Source organism: Polypterus senegalus, chromosome 1 (assembly GCF_016835505.1).
Source record: "Polypterus senegalus isolate Bchr_013 chromosome 1, ASM1683550v1, whole genome shotgun sequence".
Lineage (NCBI taxonomy): Eukaryota > Metazoa > Chordata > Cladistia > Polypteriformes > Polypteridae > Polypterus > Polypterus senegalus.
This window is the reverse complement of record NC_053154.1, coordinates 88,893,152-88,917,446: the sequence shown is the minus strand read 5'-3', so window position 1 is coordinate 88,917,446 and position 24,295 is coordinate 88,893,152. Positions and strand designations below refer to the sequence as shown.

At 37.5% G+C, this 24,295-nt stretch overlaps 1 protein-coding gene across 5 annotated transcripts in view; it reads right to left on the bottom strand.

Annotated features, from left to right (window-relative positions):
- gbf1 (golgi brefeldin A resistant guanine nucleotide exchange factor 1) overlaps positions 1-24,295 on the bottom strand; it is a 334,724-nt gene that overhangs the window by 132,708 nt on the left and 177,721 nt on the right. For all 5 annotated transcript variants that reach the window (XM_039753120.1, XM_039753118.1, XM_039753111.1 and 2 more), the window contains 3 exons: positions 19,326-19,457; positions 12,076-12,194; positions 9,236-9,344 (listed from right to left, as the gene is read on the bottom strand). In XM_039753120.1, coding sequence (XP_039609054.1) covers positions 9,236-9,344; positions 12,076-12,194; positions 19,326-19,457 — 360 coding nt within the window. The remainder of the gene's footprint in view (positions 1-9,235; positions 9,345-12,075; positions 12,195-19,325; positions 19,458-24,295) is intronic.

Here is a 24,295-nt window from a genome sequence, read left to right as displayed (position 1 = left end):
AGACAACTCTTTCCTTCGCTTCCTCTGGTCCATGTTGAGTGTGGTACACACCATGTCACCAAACAACACAGTGACTACCTGGAGCCCTATATATAGGTCCACTGACTGATTACAAGATTGTAGACACCTGTGATGCTAATTAGTGGACACACCTTGGATTAACATGTCCCTTTGGTCACATTATTTTCAGTCTTTTCTAGGGGTACCATCATTTTTGTCCAGGCCTGTTTCATGAGTTTATTTTTTTAAATAATTCTGTTGAAGCATGGTTGAAAATCAATGTCTGACTTTCATTGGTTAAATTTCATAGAATTTTTATTTATTATTACTTTTGTCAGATTAAAGTTATTTCTGTGACCATTTTGAGTTTTTCTTTCATTGACTGAAGGGTACCAACAATTTTGTCCACGTGTGTATATATATATATATATATACATACATACATACATACATACAGTCTTTGGGGTGCGAGCAACTGTTGCTGGGGGTGCCAGAATCCATGAAGGAAGAAAAATGAAAAACATTATTTGTACAAAATCTTAATTTATTTATCCATTCCTAAATAATTAAATGGGCAGGCTATTTTGTATCAGTGCAATACGCTATTTGTTAAAACGGATGACTCCCGCTCTTACGTGCAAGTCGGCCTGGATATTATGAACTATCGTATCTGTTGAAGTTCTATTTAAATTTTAAATAGAAGGAATTTTTATTTAGTTGACAGAATATTATTCCGTAATAAATCAACTCAAACCTTAAATAACTTAAAATATTTTGCTCTCCATAAAAATATATCCTGTCAAAATGATACAAATTCAAATATGAACATGGTGCATAACAAAACCTGGAAATATAAATAAAATTTGTTCTTTTCAGCAAAAACAAATCAAATCATTCAGTTGTCTTTGCTCATATGTCATTTTATCAGAGCTGGACACCTGGCATCTTTTTTTGGCAACAAGTTCATTTATGTTTGGTGTGAGGTTCTGTGTTGTGGAGATTCTCAGGATGGACTGCAGGTGCTCATCAGTGAGGCGACTCCTGTGTGCTGTTTTGTTAGTCTTCATCACTGAGAAGAGCTTCTCACACAGATATGTGGTACCAAACATGCACAAGGTTCGAGCCGCATGTAGACGGAGCTGGAGCATTTTTGCGGGAATGGAGTGAATAAACTGTGCGGGCCGTGCAGTGTCGTACTTTGCCTTCAGTGTGCCATTACACTGCAGCTCAATCACCTCCATCTGAATCTGCACATGTGCAGTTTCCACAACGACGGCAAATGGGTTGCGAAACAACTCAAAATTCTTTTTTTGTTCTTCAAAGCCACCAAAGCACCGTGCGAACTCAGTGCACAGTGCGCTCAGTTTATCAGCAAAGTGCGTATTTGGGAACACCGTTGTGCCGATTTGGTTCAACATTACTTGGCAACAGGGAAAGTGGGGCAAGTTGCACTGGTGCATTTGTGTCTCCCATAAAAGTAGCTTCACTTGAAATCACTTTGTGATTTTGCACGGGAAAAAACGTCTGCTGAAGTGTCAGATTCTTCTTTAACTCTTCTGCATTGCATTCAGGTCTTTCAGGTTATCTTGATGTTTTGTCTCATAGTGCCGTCTTAGATTAAATTCTGTAATTACAGCCACATTAGCTCCACAAATGAGACTCACGGGTTTACTGGCAATGTCAGTAAACATATACTCAGCCTCCCATCGGTTTTTAAAGGCTCTATGTTCAGAATCACATTTTCTCTTTGGCATCGTGTGGGCTAGCTTCGCAATAACTTGCAGCATCATAAGCTAGACTTGATTAATGCGGTAAGTGTTCGGCAAGGCAGCTGAAGCGCTGCAATATGGGATCTGTAGTTTATTGTGTTACCAGCGCTTCATATCCCCGGGCCATTAATAACAATAATATATAAAATGATCTTGCGGGCCGGATATAATTACGCCGGGCGGATGTGGCCTGCGGGCCTGGAGTTTGACACATATGGACTAAATAGAACTTGAAATGATATATTTTTTCAAATGTGATCGCGCAATTCAGATCGAGTTGACGTGCACTACAGTACATCGAGCCCGCGTGCTATTATGGTTTTGCCTGCGTGCCTCAATAAGTTACCCTCCCTCTTACTTTTTTACAATTCATCTAATGAATATACTGAGTATGGCTTTACCAAAACAATCATTGTTCGCGAATAAAGTATCCATTATTCATAAAGCTTCAATTGGTGATCTGTCTTTCTGCATATTTTTTCATACGTCTCAAACCAAGGGGATGCGAGGCTAAAATGAATCGGGAAGTGCGCGTACATACTCAGTGTATCCCCTCTCGGGAATCGAACCTCTGACGGTGTGGTGTGGTTTGTCTATTTGAGCGTAGCAGTGTAATTCGGTTTTTGTTCAGCACTCTTTGGAACTGTTGCTTTTTGTCTGCGCACTGCGTCAGTTCACGTGAGCCGCTGAATATGGTTTTATATGTCACTCGCTCGCTTCTAATTGTTTCGCTGCCTTTTTAATTATATAATGTATGTTTTCTTCAGCGGTTTTTGGAGCTCTTCCTGGTTTTCTACGTACTGCGTGATTACGTGGGAGGCGTGATGATGTCACACGAAAGTCCGCCCCCACGGCTTTCAAGCTCAACTCCATTACAGTATATGCAGAAAAATAGCTTCCAGTTATGACCATTACGCGTAGAATTTCGAAATGAAACCTGTCCAACTTTTGTAAGGAAGCTGTAAGGAATGAGCCTGACAAATTTCAGCCTTCGACCTACACGGCAAGTTGGAGAATTAGTGATGAGTCAGTGAGTCAGTCAGTCAGTGAGGGCTTTGCATTTTATTAGTATAGATATGACAGGTTCCTAATTGTAGGCAATTTAATTTTCATGTGGATAACCAGTGTGACCTTAAAGCAAGGGATTTCGTTAACTTACTGCACATCTTTGATCTTAACCAGCACGATAGCCAACTTTTGTAGAAGGAAGGACACATGCTGGATTTAGTAATTTCAAAAGGAATAAAAACTGATACGAGGCAGGACATGGATATTGGTATTCTGACCATTTCTATATTTTATTTAATCTAGAAATACTGGTAACTAGAACAAAAGATTAGCAATATCAGGTTTACTAAATACTGTATCAGCAGACTTAATTTACTGTTTGCCCCAATGTCCGGACTTAAGAAAAAATACTGCAGACCTGGGTGTTAATGGGAGGAAAACTAAAGTAACAGTCCACTATGAAATACTGAAGGCACATATAACTGAATATAACAGTGCAGTTTGTCTTGAGAGGCAGTCCTATTTCTATCACGCCTTTTTTGAGTAAAACTGTAGAAAAAGTAGGTTTTAGGTAGTTTCCGTCAGGCTTTAGAAAAAAATCATAGTACAGAAAATGCATTGTTTAAAGTTCATCCATCCACCTTCTTCCGCTTAACCGAGATCAGGTTGAGGGGGCAGCAGCTTGAGCAGAGATGCTCCCTCTCCCCGGCCACTTCTTCTAGCTCTTCCGGGAGAATCCCAAAGCATTTCCAGGCCAGCCGAGAGACATAGTCCCTCCAGCGTGTCCTGGGTCTTCCCTGGGGCCTCCTCCCGGTTGGACGTGTCTGGAACACCTCACCAGGGAGGCATCCTGATCAGCTGCCCAAGCCACCTCATCTGACTCCTCTCGATGGCCCCTCCTTTAACCGTCACCTTATCGTGGTGGAGGGGTTTGCGTGTCCCAATGATCCTAGGAGCTCTGTTGTCTGGGGTTTTATGCCCCTGGTAGGGCCACCCAAGGCAAACTGGTCCTAGGTGAGGGATGAGACAAAGAGCGGTTCAACAAACCTCCAATGATGAATCAAAACTTTGGACGACTTTTTCTCTTGCCTGGACGCGGGTCACCGGGTAACGTGGGTCCCCCTTCCCATGGGCTCACCACCTATGGGAGGGGCCAAGGAGGTCGGGTGCATTGTGAATTGTGTGGTGGCCGAAGGCGGGGACCTTGGCGGTCTGAACCTCGGCTACAGAAACTGGCTCTTGGGACATTGTTTAAAGTAGTAAATGATTTTGCAGGTTAATGAAAATACATTTATCACATCTGTTCTTGTTTTTTTAAGATCTGAGCACAGCATTTGACACCATAGAACACAGCATTGTTATTATACAGTAATCCCTCCTCGATCGTGGGGGTTGCGTTCCAGAACCCCCCGCGATAGATGAAAATCCGCGCAGTAGAAACCATATGTTTGTATGGTTATTTTTATATAAACTGCTCAAAAAAATTAAAGGAACACTTTGAAAACACATCAGATCTCAATGGGAAAAAGAAATCCTCCTGGATATCTATACTGATATAGACTGGGTAATGTGTTAGGAACGAAAGGATGCCACATCGTTTGATGGAAATGAAAATGATCAACCTACAGAGCCCTGAATTCAAAGACGCCCCAAAAATCAGAGTGAAAAAATTATGTGGCAGGCTAGTCCATTTTGCCAAAATTTAATTGCAGCAACTCAAAATTGTACGCAGCACTTTGTATGGCCCCTGTGTTTTTGTATACATACCTGACAACATCGGTGCATGCTTCTAATGAGATGACAGATGGTGTTGTGGGGGATCTCCTCCCAGATCTGGACCAGGGCATCACTGAGCTCCTGGACAGTCTGAGGTGCAACCTGGTGGCATTGGATGGACCAAAACATAATGTCCCAGAGGTGTTCTATTGGATTTAGGTCAGGAAAGTGTGGTGGCCAGACAATGGTATCAATTCCTTCATCCTCCATGAACTGCCTGCATACTCTCACCACATGAGGCCAGGAATTGTCGTGCACCAGGAGCCACTGTACCAGCATAGGGTCTGACAATGGGTCCAAGGATTTCATCCTGATACCTAATGGCAGCCAAGGTGCCTTTGTCAAGCCTGTAGCGGTCTGTGTGACCCTCCATGGATATGCCTCTCCAGACAATAATTAACCCACCACCAAACTGCTCATGCTGAATGATGTTACAGGCAGCATAATGTTCTCCATGGCTTCTCCAGACCCTTTCACTTCTGTCACGTGCTCAGGTGAACCTGCTCTCATCTGTAAAAAGCACAGGGCACCAGTGGTGCATCTGCCAATTCTGGTATTCTATGGCGAATGCCAATCGAGCTGCATGCTGCTGGGCAGTGAGCTCAGGGCCCATTAGAGGACATGGGGCCCTTGGGTCACCCTCATGAAGTCTTTCTGGTTGTTTGGTCAGAGACTTTCACACCAGTGGCCTGCTGGAGGTCATTTTGTAGGGCTCTGGCAGTGCTCATCCTGTTCCTCCTTGCCCAAAGGAGCAGATACTGGTCCTGCTGATGGGTTATGGACCTTCTATGGCCCTCTCCAGCTCTCCTAGAGTAACTGCTTGTCTCCTAGAATCTCCTCCATGCTCTTGAGACTGTGCAGGGAGACACAGCAAACCTTCTGGCAATGACACGTATTGATGTGCCATCCTGGAGAAGTTGGACTACCTTTGCAACCTCTGTAGGGTCCAGGTATCGCCTCATGCTACCAGTAGTGACACTGACTGTAGCCAAATGCAAAACTAGTGAAGAAACAGTCAGAAAAGATGAGGAGGGAAAAATGTCAGTGGCCTCCACCTGTTAAACCATTCCTGTTTTGGGGGTCATCTCATTGTTGCCCCTCTAGTGCATCTGTTGTTAATTTCATTAACACCACAGCAGCTGAAACTGATTAACAACCCCTCTGCTACTTAACTGACCAGATTAATATCCCATAAGTTTCATTGACTTTATGCTATACTCTGATTAAAAAGTGTTCCTTTAATTCTTTTGAGCAGTATATTTGAAGCCCTTATAAATTCTACCACACTGTTAACATTATTAGAGCCCTCTAGACATGAAATACCACCATTTAGTCAAAAGTGTAAACTGTGCTCCATGACAAGACAGAGATGACAGTTCTTTCTCACAATTAAAAGAATGCAAATATATTTTCTCTTCAAAGGAGTGCGCGCATCAGGAGCAGAGAATTTCAGAGAGAGAGAGAGCGCTCGTTAAGAAAAGCAAACAAAATCAATACGTATTTTTTTGCTTTTAAGTATGCCGAAGCACTGCGATAAAGCAGCATTTTGTAGAGGAGCGTTCGTATCCTCTAGGCAAACAGCCTCTGTGCAAACAGCCCTTCTGCTCACACCCCCACGGTCAGGTGCAGAGAATGTCAGAGAGAGTGAGAGAGACATAGAAAAGCAAACAATCAAGCACCGCACCGGAAGAATATCTTATATCATTGAGGAGTTTTAGTTAATACGTAATACATGCTCTGATTGGGTAGCTTCTAAGCCATCCGCCAATAGCGTCCCTTGTATGAAATCAACTGGGCATACAAACTGAGGAAGCATGTACCATAAATTAAAAGACACATCGTCTGCAGAAATCCGCAAGCCAGCGAAAAATCTGTGATATATATTTAGATATGCTTACATTTAAAATCCGCAATGAAGTGAAGCCGCGAAAGTCGAAGTGTGATATAGCGAGGGATCGCTATATTGCCTTAAACAATGGGTGGTTCTCTTCGACAGTGCCTTAAATAGGTTTCAGTTTTATTTAACAGAAAAGTTTTTTGCTAGCTGTATTGATTATAGTTCACGGATCCATGAAATTAACAATGGTGTAAAGCTGTGCACTGTCTTAAAAGTTCATACCATCATTTCAAAACATCAATGATGTTCAATGTCATTGCTTCAGCAGAAGTGGGAGGGGTAGAGAGACAAAAACATGCTTGTAGATTAAGAAAAATTAGCTGTTCTACCCATGTACTGCAGGGTTGTGTGTGTGTATGGTACGTGGGCATTTTAGCTCGTCTTACAGATTGTTGCAACCCAACACAGGCATTTAGTAATGTTATGAAGATTCAAAGGTGATTTCTTCCAAGACTATTTAAAATTGATACAAATCACTATGCCGTATTGGCACAAAACTGTAAAATTGGAACAGACTCATCATAAAATGATTTTGAACAAATATCTTAACTATCTAGCAACAGGAAACCAGAAGCTGTTTTTTTTGGCTGGGGGACTTGAAGTTACTACTATCAGCTACTATTGCACAACATTTTCATCTGTTCTCTTTCTACCATCTTCTGAACAAAAAGAGTGACTACATGTGTTATTGAAAAAAGTCATACTTTGTTTTGCTTGGTTTTATATATATATATATATATATATATATATATATATATATATATATATATATATATAGTGGAACGAGGCCCGGACACAGACAGACGGACAACAGTTTATCACTCAACACACACATGTTTATTCTGTACAATATTTACAACAGTTTATAAGTCCGTGCACAAACCCAGTGCCTCCAGCACCAATCCCCAAAAGTCCAGGCCTCTCTTCCCAGTGCCTTCCTACCGGCTGCCTCCACTCCTCTCTCTCTCGTCCACTTCCACCCGACTCTTGACTCTGAGTGAAGGGAGGGGCCCCTTTTATACCAGCCCAGATGGGCTCCAGCTGCTTCCCGGCACTCCTCTGCGGACACACCCCTGTGTGGCGGAAGTGCCGGCTGCGCACCCGGAAGCCCTCCGGGTATATATGTATATATATAAAAACATATGTGTAACAGCCAAAAATTTTGCTATTACTTATCATGTGTTCAAGCAACACGTCACAAAAAGTGCATAAAGCCAAGTTTTGACTGGCATTACAAGCTTGAAATGTACAATGTGCATGCAGGAGGACAATGCTGCTGTCTTTAAAAAAAAATAAATAAATAAAAATCTAAGTCTCTGCTTTAATATAATCAGTTTATTTCAGATTTATTATCTTATGTACACAGCACAACTACATTCCTATTGTAGTGACCCCCTCCATGCGGGTAGAGGAAAAAGGAGGACAATGTGGATTGTACAAATAACAAAAAAATAGAAGTACTTATTCTAATTTATTCTAGAGATAGTGTCTTTGAGTGATGTTACAATAAGCAAAGAAATAAGCTGTAACTATTTATGTCTTTGCTATTTCTCCATATGGCCAAGAAGAATGCCCTGACTACTGCTCTGGTGTATCATTTTGCCCCAAGGCACACCATCTCACTATCAGGACTTCTGCACTTTTGCTCCCTTCGGTCTAAAACATTAATTATTGACCCTTCCAACTTCTGCAACCTGCTCCAGCTACTACCATCTTTAACCTTTTCTTTGCATAGAGGGCTGCACTGGGCTATCTTCTGTGAACGTCACTGATTGCAATAAACCAGGGGAGCTCAGCCCTCGGTGTCTTTCAGTGGTTTTAATTTGCATAGGCTGAAGTCCTCTGCCCGCTGAACTTCATACTGGCTTGGGCCAAAAATAAATGCTGACTCAGTAATTTAAGCTTATACATTTACCACTTCATGGCCGAGATACTACATGTTTTGCCTGCAATCAGTGCTTGAAGTGGAACCAAACTGCTGGCAGTCCTCTGTTTAGTTAATGCCTTGTTCCTCCTCTCAATTTGTTATTACTTTTATATGATGGGGCAGGGCCTTTCTTTGGAGTTTATATGATATCGAAGGAAGGGTGGGATCCTCCAGCACTAATCAGACAGCCTTCCCTCTGCTACAGCACACTCCTGTTAAACTAAGAATGGAAATTTCACATGCCTCCTGCTACTAATGAGGTCCTGACACCTACCGGTTAGAGCTACTGTCTCAAGGATCCAATAATCTGGGTTCAAATCCAGCATTTAGACCTTGTTTCTATGGAGTTTGGCAGTTCTTCCTGTGTCGGCATAGGCTTTTATCTGCAAATTCCATAATTCCTCTCACATCCCTAAACATATTAATGTTATGTTAATTGTCAATTCTAAATTAACTCTGCGCAGGAGTATGTGTTTGGTTGAGTAGGCTCTGTGATGGTTTGGTGCCCTGTATGATGCAGCTGATATTGGTTATGGACCCCCAGCTACTCTTAAATTGATCATATTCGTCTGAGAATGTTATGATAAATATTATGGAATACTGAAGATTAATGCTATAAGATCACGAGAAAAGACAACTTCCCCTCGGGGATTATTGCAGTGTACCAATACCAAATAAAGCATTCTAACGGTTATTTTAACTAAAAGGGAAATTAAACCATTCAATAGTTGTATTACAATGTGGAAGTAGATAAGTGTTAGAAGAAGTAAATCAACATACATTTAAAGCACAGTATAATTAAATATAAGCTAAACACAGAAAAACTATTTTTCCAAAAAAATATAGATTTTAGCTTACCACTTAACCTCATTTCAAAACATATGCGGAAGCAAGACTGCATGATGTCACAAACTGATTCATTAGTGAGGTGGGCTCCAACAGGGGTCAGTAATAGAGTCCTGAGTACCTGTGGTTAAAAGAAATACAAGCATAGCTGAGGACAGCAAATGACACAATACACATCTATAATAATAAAAGGCAAAGCCCTCACTGACTGACTGACTGACTGACTGACTGACTGACTGACTGACTGACTGACTGACTGACTGACTGACTGACTCATCACTAATTCTCCAACTTCCCATGTAGGTAGAAAGCTGAAATTTGGCAGGCTTATTCCTTACAGCTTACTTACAAAAGTTAAGCAGGTTTCATTTCGAAATTGTACACGTAACGGTCATAACGGTCGATAATGGTCTATAACGGTCGACAACGTCCGCCGTGTTGAACTTTCTTATTTATGGCCCCATCTTCACGAAATTTGGTAGGCGGCTTCCCTGTGCTAACTGAAACCAATTTACATACTTATTTCGGTGGTGTGACGCCACTGTCAGCCGCCATATTTAACTTTCCAACGTCACTAATTCTCAAACTTCCTGTGTAGGTAGAAGGCTGAAATTTGGTACTTATTTCGGTGGTATGATGCCACTGTCGGCCGCCATATTGAACTTTTAACGGAAACCGATGTACGTACTTATTTCGTTGGTATGACACCACTGTCGGCCGCCATATTGAACTTTCAAACGTCACTAATTCTCCAACTTCCCGTATAGGTAGAAGGCTGAAATTTGGCAGGCTCATTCCTTACTGCTTACTTACAAAAGTTAAGCAGGTTTCATTTCGAAATTCTATGCGTAATTGTGATAACGGTCAACAACGTTCGCCATGTTGAACTTTCTTATTTATGGCCCCATCTTCTTGAAATTTGGTAGGCGGCTTCCCTGCACTAACCGAAACCAATGTACGTACTTATTTCGGTGGTATGATGCCACTGTCGGCCGCCATATCGAACTTTTCAACAGTCTTTGTTACCTGTGGGCACATCTTCAACAAATTTGCTACACGGGTTCCCAACGCCAACTGAATCCTACTTGCGTACATATATATGTCCATAGCCTGCAGCTCGGTCACCGTGTGAGGCGGTGTTGGGTCCCCCATCCCAACACCTCCCACGTTGTTGGCTGCCTGCCTATATAAGGCTGTCCGTTGCTCCAGTCTCTACATTCCCTTCCTTGCTTTGCCACGGGATTCACGTCTCCCTACTGATAACTACAGCCTTTTTGTTTAATCCACGGCTTCTCCGCTGTTTTATTGTTTGTTTTTTACAATTATAGTTATTGTATAGGTATTTTACACTTACTTTACATTGCTCAGGTACCCATTTCCTTTATCATTCCAACCCCCATTAACATGTCTATCGAGATGATCACTATCGATCAAAGAACTATCACTTACCAAGTGGTTACCATGCTCGGAGATACCACCTACCTTTTCCATTCTCTTTGTTACATATTGCACGGCCATATCAGGCTCACTCTTGATATCCGGAGGAACATTGTGTCTTATGTATTGAATGACTGGGACAGGTTCAAGGTGTGGACTGATGACGGTACAGGAGATAATTATACTACACAGGAGCACTATAAGAGTGAAATGCTTAAGCCCTTCACCTATGGTTCTGCATGTGAGTTGATGGCTGCTGCTGAATTGTTCGGTTGTCGCTTTCAAGTGTACCGAAATGGCCAAATATTTTACACCTTTCGACAACCGCCAATGCCTCTTAAACATCTTAGATTCACAGGTGACGATTTCAGTAGTGGACACTTTGATGTTTATGAATGTTTAAACTCTCAAAAGCTGGATGTGATTTTATCGCTGAAACCGGTTGTGTGCTTACAACGCTTGACAGATGCCGAATGTCACTTCAATACAACAAATCCTGCAAATACTGTCATAATTGAAACAAACCATCAAACTCAAACCGATTATGACAGCAGCAATCCAAGCTGTGAGATTTGAGACAACATTACTGTTTACATGGCCAACTGTAAGTTGCATGCTCAAGAGTAAGCTCAGCGCACAGCTTGGTCATGTTACAACCGGAGGGCCGAACTGACAACATGGTATACAAAGAGATCCTTAACAAATAATTATTGGCATATTTTCCCTCAGTTTAAAAAGGTTCAATTTTCTTCTTAATAAAAATTTTAATGCAGTACTTCACCGCTGCGAAGCACAGGTATTTTGCTAGTTTATAATAAAAATGTGGAGCTTGCTCATTCTCCATATTCATCTGGGTTTCTTTCAGGCACTCCAGGTTCTTCTCACATGCCAAAATGTTTTTGTCAATGTATAACTCTACAATAACTAATATGAGATTTGTGCATGAGTGTGCCCTGCAATGGCCTTACATCCGTTCAAGGCTTGTATCTTACTGAGCATGTGATATTGAGGGAAAGTGTTTTGGCTCACCCCTCACCCTGTAATAAAGAATTTCTGACTGGACAACAACCATTTACACAGTAAATACAAATTATAGGTTTTTCAAGAGAAAAATATGCCATATATGATTTTAATTTTAAGGAAACAGAAATATTGTGAAAGATACATTGTCAAAGAAAAATGTTCATTTTATTAGTGAACAAAGTTACAACTATGTATGTGTAGCATTTCTCACTAGGCAAGGACATTACTTTCATAAATGTTGAAGGTTACATCCCTTTAGGAGAAATTCAGAGTATAAAAAACCACATACAGTTTTAGGACTACAATAGATCAGACAGTATTAATGAAAGTTTTACCAAAGTTAGCACAAATTATGTTTAATAACAAGGAGTACTTAAACCAAAAAATGGTACCTGAAGAATTTTCATCAAAACAACCTCATCACTAGCTGGGTCAGTCCCTACAAAACGGGCATGTGTTACAGCATCAGCCATATTTTCTATTCCTTCTGCTGCACCTTCATGGTTGGAATCTATTGGTAAAGAAAGAAAGATAAAAGTACAATGTAAACTAAACAACATTTTCTACTACTGGACAAAAGTCAAAATGATAAATACAGGGTAAAAGTCTAAGTACTTAGGTTTAAACTAATTACCTTTAAATACATATAGAAAAAGCCTTTCATTTCACTATCCAGGCACACACTTACTGATTGGAGTATCCAGATTTTCATTCTTTAAAACATGACTTGCGAATCAGTTAGTAAGGGCCCTGCTTAATGTTAGCATGGAAAAAATGCAAAAATCATCATCTTATAAAATAAAAACAATCAAAGAAAGTAAGCAACATACTTTTAAATCAACATACTTTTCCATTGCTGTAAAAAAATGCTATTACTAAGTATTTAGTTAGCCTACTTGAAAATGAGCATTTTGATACTAGCCTTAGATCATAGACAGTAACGTGCTGAACATATTTCTGACCAGCATGCTCCCAACCTCTCTCTCTCTAGAATAACAAAAAGGTGGCCTGACTGGCTGTGATGTCTGTGAGATACACATACCAATTAGACATGTTAATCTAATGTGCACTGATCAATTCACTGAATAGATTAATCCAATATGTTAAGAGGACATGTGCTGTTTCTTCCTTTTTTATTTTTTTAAATTATGCCAGTATATCCACATAATAAATGATTGAATGTTTAAAAAAATTTAAAAGCATTTTTTCTAAAGCAATTTATTTTGGCTTGAAATTTGGTCTATGAATCACCTATCTGACATTGATCAACCTGTCCAAATGGGGCTCCATTTGATAACGATAATGTGTCAGTTTAAGAAAAACTTTCAAATCACTCCTCTGACATCACCACAACAGCAGCACTGATTGATCCAAAATATAACTTGCAAAAAAAATACACTGAAGCCTTGTTGTAATTCAACGTGAGTAAGTTATGCTATATTAAATTGTGGTGTGCTGCCAGACTGCACAAAATTGTACCATTTCAGAAAACATCAGTAATGTAACCACAGCTTAGAAAACCACCAGGTGGAGCAATGAACACTTGAAACGGTATTTGAAGCACTTGAACTCCTACCAGAAGACACATACATTTATTTCCAAGTCACTGTTCAGCAAAAATCCTTTTTTAAATTATAGAAGTTAAATTATACACGTTGTACACTGTCTAGACTGGTATTGTTTACTGTGTGGGTGAATAAGGGTGTAAGTGTTCCTAGATAAACAATGGAGCTGACTTTAGCTTCATCCAGCAGGAATAGTCTTTTGCGCAATGCAATTTTGTGCTGGACTTAAATGGTTTCAGAACACAGATATGTTGGTTTGAAGAGAAAAAAAACCACTTGTTGAAATACTGCCGAAACTATTCATAATTCTTACTACAAAATCAATAAAGTACACAAAAGGAAAAGAACCAGTGGATACAAGGTAATAAACATCCATGGGCTGGGGCCCAATCTATTAATGCAGTGTAGGTTTATGGATGTGGTGAGAGAGGATATGCAAGTGATGGGTGAAATGGAACAAGATGCAGAGGACAGAAAAATATGGAAGAAGATGATCCGCCGTGGCAACCCCTAACGGGAGCAGTCGAAAGAAGAAGAAGAGGAGGAAAAGAACAACCAGAATAAATTCATTGTTCTCATTTCAAAGACTGTATTATTTGGCCTTTGGAGATTTTGACATGGAAAAAAACAATCCAAATTCCCTTTGAAAAAGACTGGAAATTGCCAGGCATCCTCACAAATCTGTGATATTTGTGACTTACTGGGGGTGGCACACATCTGTAAATTCCAATTATTTTAGAGGAAAACCTGTCTTGCCTCCAAATATCTAAAATAACATATGAACAGTGAATTAAAGATTTTCAAAACATTCCATACATTTACATGCACACACATAACCGGGATTAGTTTAGTAAATTGGTTAAAGCAGAAATGTGGTTTCCTAAAAATCTATGTTTACACGTGCAAGAAATCTTCTGGAGCTCTCCTCTGTCAAAACACTCAGGCATCATTAAACTGCTCAGAAAACAGCAGAATGTCATTGCCAGCTACCATGTATCCAAAAAAACCTCAAAGCCTTTTTTTTTTTAATTGTTTGAGAAAAATATAATAAAAAAACCCCACAACTTTAAAAATAAAAATAAATTAACAAACAATGAAGAGTCACTAATGTGCTTGTCTTGCAGTCTTGTATGTATGTCATCATCCAGTTGATGCTCGGAACCGGCCAACTCTATTTAATTTCAAAAGCAACAGTGGCACAGTGATGCTCAAACATAAAGAATACTGGCAGTCACCTCCAGTGCGCCCTCTGCTGGCCGTTCCGAGTGTCAACTGGATGATGACATGTATACAAGACCGTAAGATCACCCCTCACCCTACACAAAAGGGAGCGGGGTTAGGGTTGATTTCAAACTACAATATTTTTAGTGGGCCAATGAGAAACATGTGTACCAAGTTTCATGAAAATCACTCCAGCCGTTTGGAAGTGATGCTGGAACATACATACTGTATACAGTAATCCCTCTCTATATCGCGCTTCGACTTTCACGGCTTCACTCTATCGCGGATTTTAAATGTAAGCACATCTAAATATATAACATGGATTTTTCGCTGGTTTGCGGCTTTCTGCAGACAATGGGTCTTTTAATTTATGGTACATGCTTCCTCAGTTTGTTTGCCCAGTTGATTTCATACAAGGGACGCTATTGGCGAATGGCTTAGAAGCTACCCAATCAGAGCATGTATTACATATTAAATTCAACTCCTCAATGATATACAATGTGCTTCCCGTGCGGTGCTTGATTGTTTGCTTCTCTCTGTCTCTCTCACTCTCTCTGCCTGACGGAGGGGGTGTGAGCAGAGGGGCTGTTTGCACAAAGGCTGTTTGCCTAGAAGATACGGACGCTCCTCTACAAAATGCCGCTTTATCGCGTATGTTTCTGTATACTTAAAAGCACGTATTGATTTTTTGATTGTTTACTTTTCTTAGCGAGCGCTCTCTCTGACATTCTCTGCACCTGACGGCGCTCCTTTGAAGAGAAGATATGTTTGCATTCTTTTAATTGTGAGAAAGAACTGTCATCTCAGTCTTGTCATGGAGCACAGTTTAAACTTTTGACTAAAGGGTGTTATTTCATGTCTAGAGGGCTCTAATAATGTTAACAGTGTGGGAGAGTTTATAAGGGCTTAAAATATATAAAAATAACCATACAAACAAATGGTTTCTACTTCGCGAATTTTCACCTATCGCAGGGGGGTTCTGGAACGCAACCCCCACGATCGAGGAGGGATTACTGTATACACACACACACGCATTTACTTTTTTATATATATATATATATATATATATATATATATATATATATATATATATATCAATCATTCGGAGTCTGAATCACAATCTGATTGTGTGGTTGTTTACCTACCAGGTAACGCATGTGGTTGGTCTGCAAGTTGGCAAACATCCGCCACGGTTGCCCTCTCAGTTGCGAGAAGTAGATCATAGAATGTTACATAGTTACTGTCAAATAATGCAAAGAGCACACAACACTTGTTTTGCCCTTATTTTGGGCTCATCAGGCGTACACACTCCACTGCACCCCTCACTGGGTATCGAACCTCAGACGTCAGTATTAGAGGCTCGTTACGTTGCGCCATGGCGTGTGGTTTGTTTACTTGACAGCCTGGAGATCGGGGTAATTACATACATAGCATTTGGAGTCTGAATCACAATCTGATTGTGTGGGTGGTTACCTACCAGGTGACGCGTGTGGTGGCTGTCCGAGGTTCGATCCCCGGTGAGGGGTGCAGTGGAGTGTGTACGCCTGATGAGCCCAAAATAAGGGTGAAACACGCGTCGCATACTCTTTGTATTATTTGACAGTTAACTATGTAACACACACACACACACACATATATATATATATATATATACATATATATACACAGTATATGTGTGTGTGTATATATATATATATATATGTATATATATATATATATATACACACACACACACACACACACACATACTAGATATTGAAAAATTGCAGCTGTATAATTGATTGCAAGGTTTCAGCATATCTAAAACTAAATTGATGCTTTATTATTGTTTTCTGTTACTGGATTGTATACAACACAAAAAAGCATGGTAAATTAGCAGCCGCAATTGGTTATTAATTAAGAAAGTGGCTGAACAAAAACCTGCAGCATCGGTGGCATTCAGGATCAGAGTTTGTGACTCATATGTTAAGTAATAAAAACATTTGTTCCAAAAAACAGAATGTGAAGTTATTTTTTTGTAAATTAAAGTAAAAAATGTCTTTTTGTGTTTCTATTCAACCTTATCTCAAATGGGCTACTTGATTACTATGAAACAACTCACGTTTAATTTGCTGTTATTATTGAATCCCTCAATTTGTTTACTGATAATTTTGAAAATATTTTTCTTTGTTTGTTAAATCTACAGAATAGCAGACAATGAAACACTTAGAGTTTGTAACATACCCCATGGTGATGTAAGAAAATTATGCTCATTATTCAGTACAATGTTTTCAGTATCCTATAAGAACTGAAACATTTTTACATGTGCAAAATGAAGTACTACACAGTATGTCTCTTCAGCTTACAAACAAATCATGTCTCAAAGAAACAGAAAAAAACGTAAATTATGTAATAAGCTTAAAAATTTAAAATTCAGATTTAAAGATGATATTGTGATTACCTTTCATGAAAAAGCGATGAATGCAATTAAATTCATTCATTCTGAAAATGAAAATGAATCTCTATCCAAGACTGTTATCATATAATAAACACTTTCAGAATGTAGGTGGCTAAAAAATGTATGGTCCTTACACTGGTTCTCAAAGTTAGGTTTGGGAGTTAGATATGGTTAGGCCCTAAATTATGGGCCTTACCATGTTTAAGTTCAGAACTCGTATATGGCATATGTTAAAAGAGAATAAGGCTTTAGAACAGCTGAGCATGACAAGAATGCTGGCAAAATGCATAAGAAACCCTGGGGTGAAGGAAGGTCTTTAATTATTCAAGACATGTTTCAATAAATTTATTATTATGGAAATAATGAAGCTAATTCACTCCTAGGAACTTAAATGTATTTAACTAGAAAAAGTCAAATACTGTTGTAAACATCCAATCACAAAAAAATAGAATTTAATCTGCAGACTGTAATGTGATAATAAATGTGTTTGACAGTGATAAAAAGTAAGAAATGAGGTAGCTTGCTACATTTTCTTTCTTGTTTCTCAAACAAAAACGTACATCATCCTGAAAATATAAGCTATATAAAAACATCAGCAATGCTTTTTAAATAGACTGTGAACAGTTTTACTAATCCAGTGTTCATTTTGCAAACAGCAGACAGGTAAATAGATTCTCACAATGTAGCTCCAGCCCTTTAAAAAACAGGTTCTCTCTGGTATGAAATTAATTAGGGAAAGAAGAAAGTATTACTATAACAGACTGCCTATAAGCTTTTAGATACACTTTGCTCACTTTTAATTACATGAGTAAAAAGCAGAGCAAGCAGCTGCGTGTACATATTACCAACTGGCCTAATAATGTTTGGCATGGAGCATGTATTAAATTAAAATAACCAGCACTGTTCTTGACAACATCGAAATGTACTTGGAGTGGTCTGATCTCAGTTTGTTAACAAGTGTCTTTACTCCAGGTTTTCAATGCAGTCCAATGCTATTTGATTTCTTCACTGAAAACACATTTTTGTTGCAATAATTAACAACAGCAAACAATATTATAACGTCATGAAAAAACCTCAAGTTATTCATGTCATGTAAATCACATGTCAGTTATCCAGTCATATGATCACAGTGTCCAAAAGGCATGCAGTTTTTGCTCAAATATTCTGAAATAAACACTTCAAGAAAATCAAGAGTAGTGCACAATAGTGTTGGATTAGTACTAAAATTTTGATTTTGGTAATAATGCCAGCTTTCTGTCCTAAGCACTGGTATTGAAATGCACCTAACAATTGTGTGCGTCCATGCCTTGCCACACCTTCTTTGTTTTAAAAATAGGCTTTTCCAGTATACTACATAACTCTAGTGTACAAACAAAGTAAAAAAGGGATTGGGCTTTTGAATTAAAGATGAATCTTCAACATTCATTGGTCAAGAGTCCTCTCTTCAGTTAAAAGTGATTACATCTGTACACTGCAACTGGCACCACATCAAGGCACCAGAGCAAAAGGAAAATGCAGTGGTTACCCCTGGGGACAAAATAAAGTTCTTTCTATCTATCTATATCATTTAAAAATATTACCTGACACTAAGACACTAAGAACAAATGTCTGCAGTCACTGGACCCGCTAGGATGAAGACTGCCAAACCTCTGATCTACAGGGTTTTAAATATTGCAAACAGATAAAGTACGATTTAAACTAAGAAGAATTACACGGATTGATATTAAATATATGAAACTAACTAAACGTTGGTAACGAAAACCTTAATATGTCACCTGATAATAAAAGATTTTCATTTTTGGTTACTAGATTCCATAGACCTACTGTATGTTAAATAGCATTTAAAACAACTTTTCTTCTAGGTATAATGCAGACAATAAAACACACAGTTCACTTAAATCGATACCAGATTACTAAGATTCAACGCTTAACTGTGCTTCAACATATTTTAGTTAAGAAAATAAAGGTTCCTACATTCTAAAATGGCTGAACTGATATAATCCAAGTTCATATTTGTTTTGTTAGCCATTCAACTTCACATTAACTTTTAATAAAGTTATGCTCCCAATCTTCAAACTTTCTTCAACAAAGGCATTGCAAGCATTACAATTCCCTGCATAATTAACAAGTGCAAACTGCCTATTCGACTTTTTTTGAATGTAAAGAAGGCAATATTTCCATTATGAAGAAAAGTGAAAATAATGAAGATATCCATAAGTAAACTTTACTTGTGAAATACTGTAATCATTGTGTTTTTATCACTCTTTAAGTAATATTGTTTTTATCAGTATGCTGCTGCTGGAGTATGTGAATTTCCCCTTGGGGATTAATAAAGTATCTATCTATCTATCTAATCAGCGAAAATTAATTAACAAAATCAATGTGCATCTTTTTACAGATAGAGCAAAATTTATTATACCTATTAGTCCATAACAGAGAAATTTGTTCACAGATGTAAGTGCAAGTCCTGTAATAGGTCCTGTAGTATCTTCAGATCGTATCACCTCCAAAAATGGTCTTAGAAATATATTGGGTTCAATTTCTGAAAGCTCTGTAAAAGAAAAAAATATATAAATAAGCACTTATTCTACAAAAGAAGAAAAATGAGCCTTAAAATATCCTATTAAAAAGAGTATATTTATTTGTAGATGTTTCATTGCACTTAAAAACATCACTGATGAAATCAAAGGCAAATAATTGTCAAACATTTTAAATCCAAGGCAGCATAACAGAATTTTACTTTTTGAATAAAACAAAATTTTAAAAACTCTCTAAATATGAACAATTCTTCATTTTTTATACAACAATAAACACACCAGTCTGCATGCAGCTATTTAATTAGTTCTTGTAGAGAGATACTTAAGTAATTTCAATAGCAAAGAGCAGATTATAATCAAATTTATTTTCATATTTCACATAAGGAGATGTGCAGCTCTACTTTCTCTTAGAACATATCTAGTCACTTTAAGAAGTGAAATAAAATAAATATTAAAAGTCACTAATAAATTTATTTTTAGATCACACCCACAAAAAAAACAGTATTCACTGAAGAATTCACATTCCATGGCCTAAAAATATTTAAATATTTATGGACTTGAGAAATTTCATGATGCTCAAATTAATGTATTTATACACAAAACAGATAAATTAATGAAAAATGTTTATTTTATTTATGACATTTTCAACTTTTATTTATATAAATATATAAAATCACTAAATGAATTATACCTGAAAGATTTTTATTGGAAGAAAGAACATGAGGGGCCGAGGAATCATTCAAATAAATTAAAACCCTCAGTATTTAATTCTACATCTATTTGAAATACAGTACTGCTTTTACTTATGCCATGGAATTCTAGTGTTTGATTATATAGAAAACAATTGAGATTGCTAACCTAAACTACACATCAAATAAGTTAAACCGTTCAGAAGATTTGTTCTTCAAACTATAAAACGTTAAGTGAGGTCTCTGTATGTGCTGCAGGTCTTAAAGTAGGAAAAAAAAATCCAGTGGATCTGTCAATAGAAGCTAATAAAGACCTCATCAAGAGTCATCACCCTGTAACAGCTACCGTTCTTCAGAGCTCTGTACACATTTTGAGAGATATAAAGTAAATTGTGTTGTATTGATCTAGTGGTCGCAGGGTGCCACAGTCGTCTTCACCAGTTTCACTCTGAACAGTTTCCCAATCTTCTTCAATAGACTATAAATACATCTCTATACTTTAAATCAATTTTCAATGAATGGCAAAAAGACAACTTTAGAAAGATAAACAGGATAATCACTTTTAGATGTTGCTAGCTGACCTTGTGATGACATTGCTAATACATGTGCACACCTATTGTAAATTTTATAGCATTTGTTATAAAAAAAGACTTTGTAGATATGTTTCCTAGTTTATTTGTTTTTTAAATTAAGAATCAATGAAGAACTAGCATTATATAAAAAGACAGCACAAAAGATATTTTACAACAGCTCACTAAATGTTTAAGGAACTGTGGATAACTAATGATCAGAGAGCAGTAACACATTAACAAAACACTTTCTCTAAACAAACTTTTCTGTATTATAACTTCATCAAAAGCCACACTAAACTCCATAAGGTGGGAATTAAACCTAAATATTAGACACATCCAACACAGGGCGAACTCATGCACATTCTTACAAAGGGTCACTCAATTATTAACTACTAAACAAAGAAAATGATTTTAGGATATCTAAGTGTATAAAGGAGAACCACACACAATGCGCTAAAATACTGGGAAAACCTGGGATGATAAAGGGTGAGATTTCATAAATAAGCTAGTACGATTTTATCTGCACTCATGATTATAAGATAAAAAATAAACTAAAAAATAAATAAAGTAAAAAAGTAAACTATATAATGTCACTAAAAAATATCATAAAAGCTACAAAACCCAAGGAAAACATTTCTTTGAATATACCATTGTTATTTTAAAAAAACAATTAACCATTATTAAACTAAATTTTTGAACCCCAAATAGTCAACACTTATGCCTGCACTGCTATGCATGCCACCAAGACGAGTAGTGAAAATATACGTTAACCATGCATACACCAGGTAAGAACAGAACCAGCCCCAGTGCAGCATAATACACTGCTAACCTGTACTGCTAGGAGGTGGAAAAGTAGCAGCAGCTAAGGCTGTGATCAGAAGAAAAGGCATAAACAAAACACAAAGCAAAGACATAAAGCTGGAAATTGGAGGAACTGTCAATAAACCCTATACGTAAAACTAAATATCAAAACAAGAATCTTTCACACAAAGTTTTTTTTTTTTTAAATGTATTCACAATTCCAGCTAGTGATGGTATGTCTGAGGTAACCTTATCGCCTGTATGACATCATGTGCCACGCTCCTCTGGGTTGTTTCCAAACAACCAGTCTTGGGCAGAACACTCTAAAATAAGTATGCAGTTATTGAATTCTGAATATACTTATTGAATACTGAATATACAATCCTTAATGTATTCAGATTTGTATTCTGATTGAATACTCAAAAACTTATTCTAAACACTTTATGAATATTTTTCAAATACTTTCAGGAACTGATATATAGACTAGTTCATAAAAATGGAATAATAAGTTAAACATATTTAAATTAAATTGTGACCTGAAATGCACTTTAATATCACATGAAACAGAAGCTCCGCATTTAATGTTCATCAAAAACAATTAAAACCAACTTTTTCAGGAAACTTTCATTAATAAAAGATGAACATTTGAAATAAACAGACAGACAGACTAAACAAACGACTGTAGGTCAGAGTGCATTTTAGCCATTTGACATTTTTGGGTTGTTCTACTTTAAAAAAACAAATTTAACAAATAAAATGATCATTTCAAAAAAAAAAAAAATCAAGTTATCCATTTTTCATGTGGCATACCTGCTGTTAACGAGCCTGACAATCAATTCACTAAAATCTAAGTATTTGCATAAAGCGTATGTATAAGCAACACACCACTTTTCAAAAATCTATGATTTTTATCTTTTTGTCAAGAATTAGCACTTTACACTTCCCCTTAACCTTTAATTAAGGGGTTAGCAACATCGGTACTGTAGAGCCGCAATAGCTACAGGTTTTTGTTGCAATCCAGTTTAAATTATTAGAAGTCAATTACTGCTGTCGAAGAACTTACTGCTCAAGCAACATTTTTCTGCTTTGTTCTGCTTGTTAAGATTTACCAACTTTATTTTCTTATTTTAGTTTGATACTGCTGCATTCACTGTTTTGAATAGATCCTTACTAGAAATAGGATGCAACTATCAAATGAGTCAAGTGTTCCACATTTAGTTGGTTTCCATTTACACCTGTGTATATTCATCATAAACTACCTGGTTTGATAAAACATTTTACAAGGAATCTGAACAGAGAAAAATGAAGCACTGAAAATCACTCATCTCTTTTAGGCTTCAAATCATTTATTTGTATTATATCTTTGGAAATGATAGAAGAATGGCCTGATATGGCAGAATGAAAACACTAAGAAGCCATAAAATTAAATAAGATGTGTAACTGGCAATGACTGGGTTCTAATTAAGCAACTGGTTTGAAATAAAAACCTGCAGCATCAGGACCAATGTTACCCACCCCTGCATTAATAGATGGATTTGACCATTTAATTGTATTTTTGGAGCCATTCCGCACAGAAACAAAGAGTGCTCTTTTAACAGCTCTGTGTTGTTTAACTACACTACTGGGCTAAAGGTTTAGAACATCTGTTTTTTCAGTTTTTATGAAAATGCACACAGTAATGGTTCATGAAATCAAGACATATAACAAATAAACAATAGGAAATAAAATTAAGTCAAGGAATCATCAAGTGTACAAAATTTTATTCACATCTTTGATTCACCACAGCAGCCACCTTTTGTTGACATAACAGCCAAACTGTGGTAACGCTTTTGCTTCACTCTGTGCAAGTCACCAACTCAGCTTCCAACAAAAGAACTCCAGACCATCACACTTCCTCCTCCATGATTGACAGTTGGTGTCACACACCGAAGAACCATCCTGAATATATACTTTTGTATTCTGAAAATTGTAACCCCGGTACTTGAATTACAACAAAACAACAACCCTACTGGCAACATTAATAACAAATGGTGACGACTGTGTGAAAACAAACATGGTGATAATCAAATATTAATGTTAAGAACCACTGCTAAATATGGATGATGCAAAACTGTAAAAATACGAAAGGGCAGTATAAAAAAAAAAAAACATACCAAGTACAAATTTATTACAACATAACTCTACCCACATAAAGAGAACTCAGTACATATTGGGGTGGGGAAAACAACAAAACTACAATGTGTAATAACTATTGTGCATCTGCCTTAAAACAATTCAGTTAAAAAAAAAAGAAAAAAAAAGAAAAAAATAAAAGAAATACTACCGCATTATAGATGCACATATTTTTCAAAAATTTTCCCAATGGGTCACATACGCTCTGACTGCCCGTTCCAGGCCACATGAATAATCTCAAAATGCCTGTGTTCATTCACCACTCTTAATCCTGCTGGGCAAAACCTTGAGTTGGGTTCCATGGGTCCTGCAATATTTCTGTGGGAATGCAGACTAGTTGGTGTTAGATTGGATTATATTTAGCAGTTGACCTAAAAGATATCTTCATCCTTTAAATAATGTTATAAAGTTAAAATAGTAAATTAATTCACCAGCATACTACATGGGAGTAAGGCATGTTCACTACAAAAAATAATTGCTTTAGGAATTAAGTTTCTTTTTGAAATTTCATTAATCTTTCACTGACTAGAGTCAACTGACAAAATTCTAAGGAAATAGTTCTTTGATGATGACAGAGAAGTAGGAAAAAAGGAAAAATAATCACAATCACAGACTCCT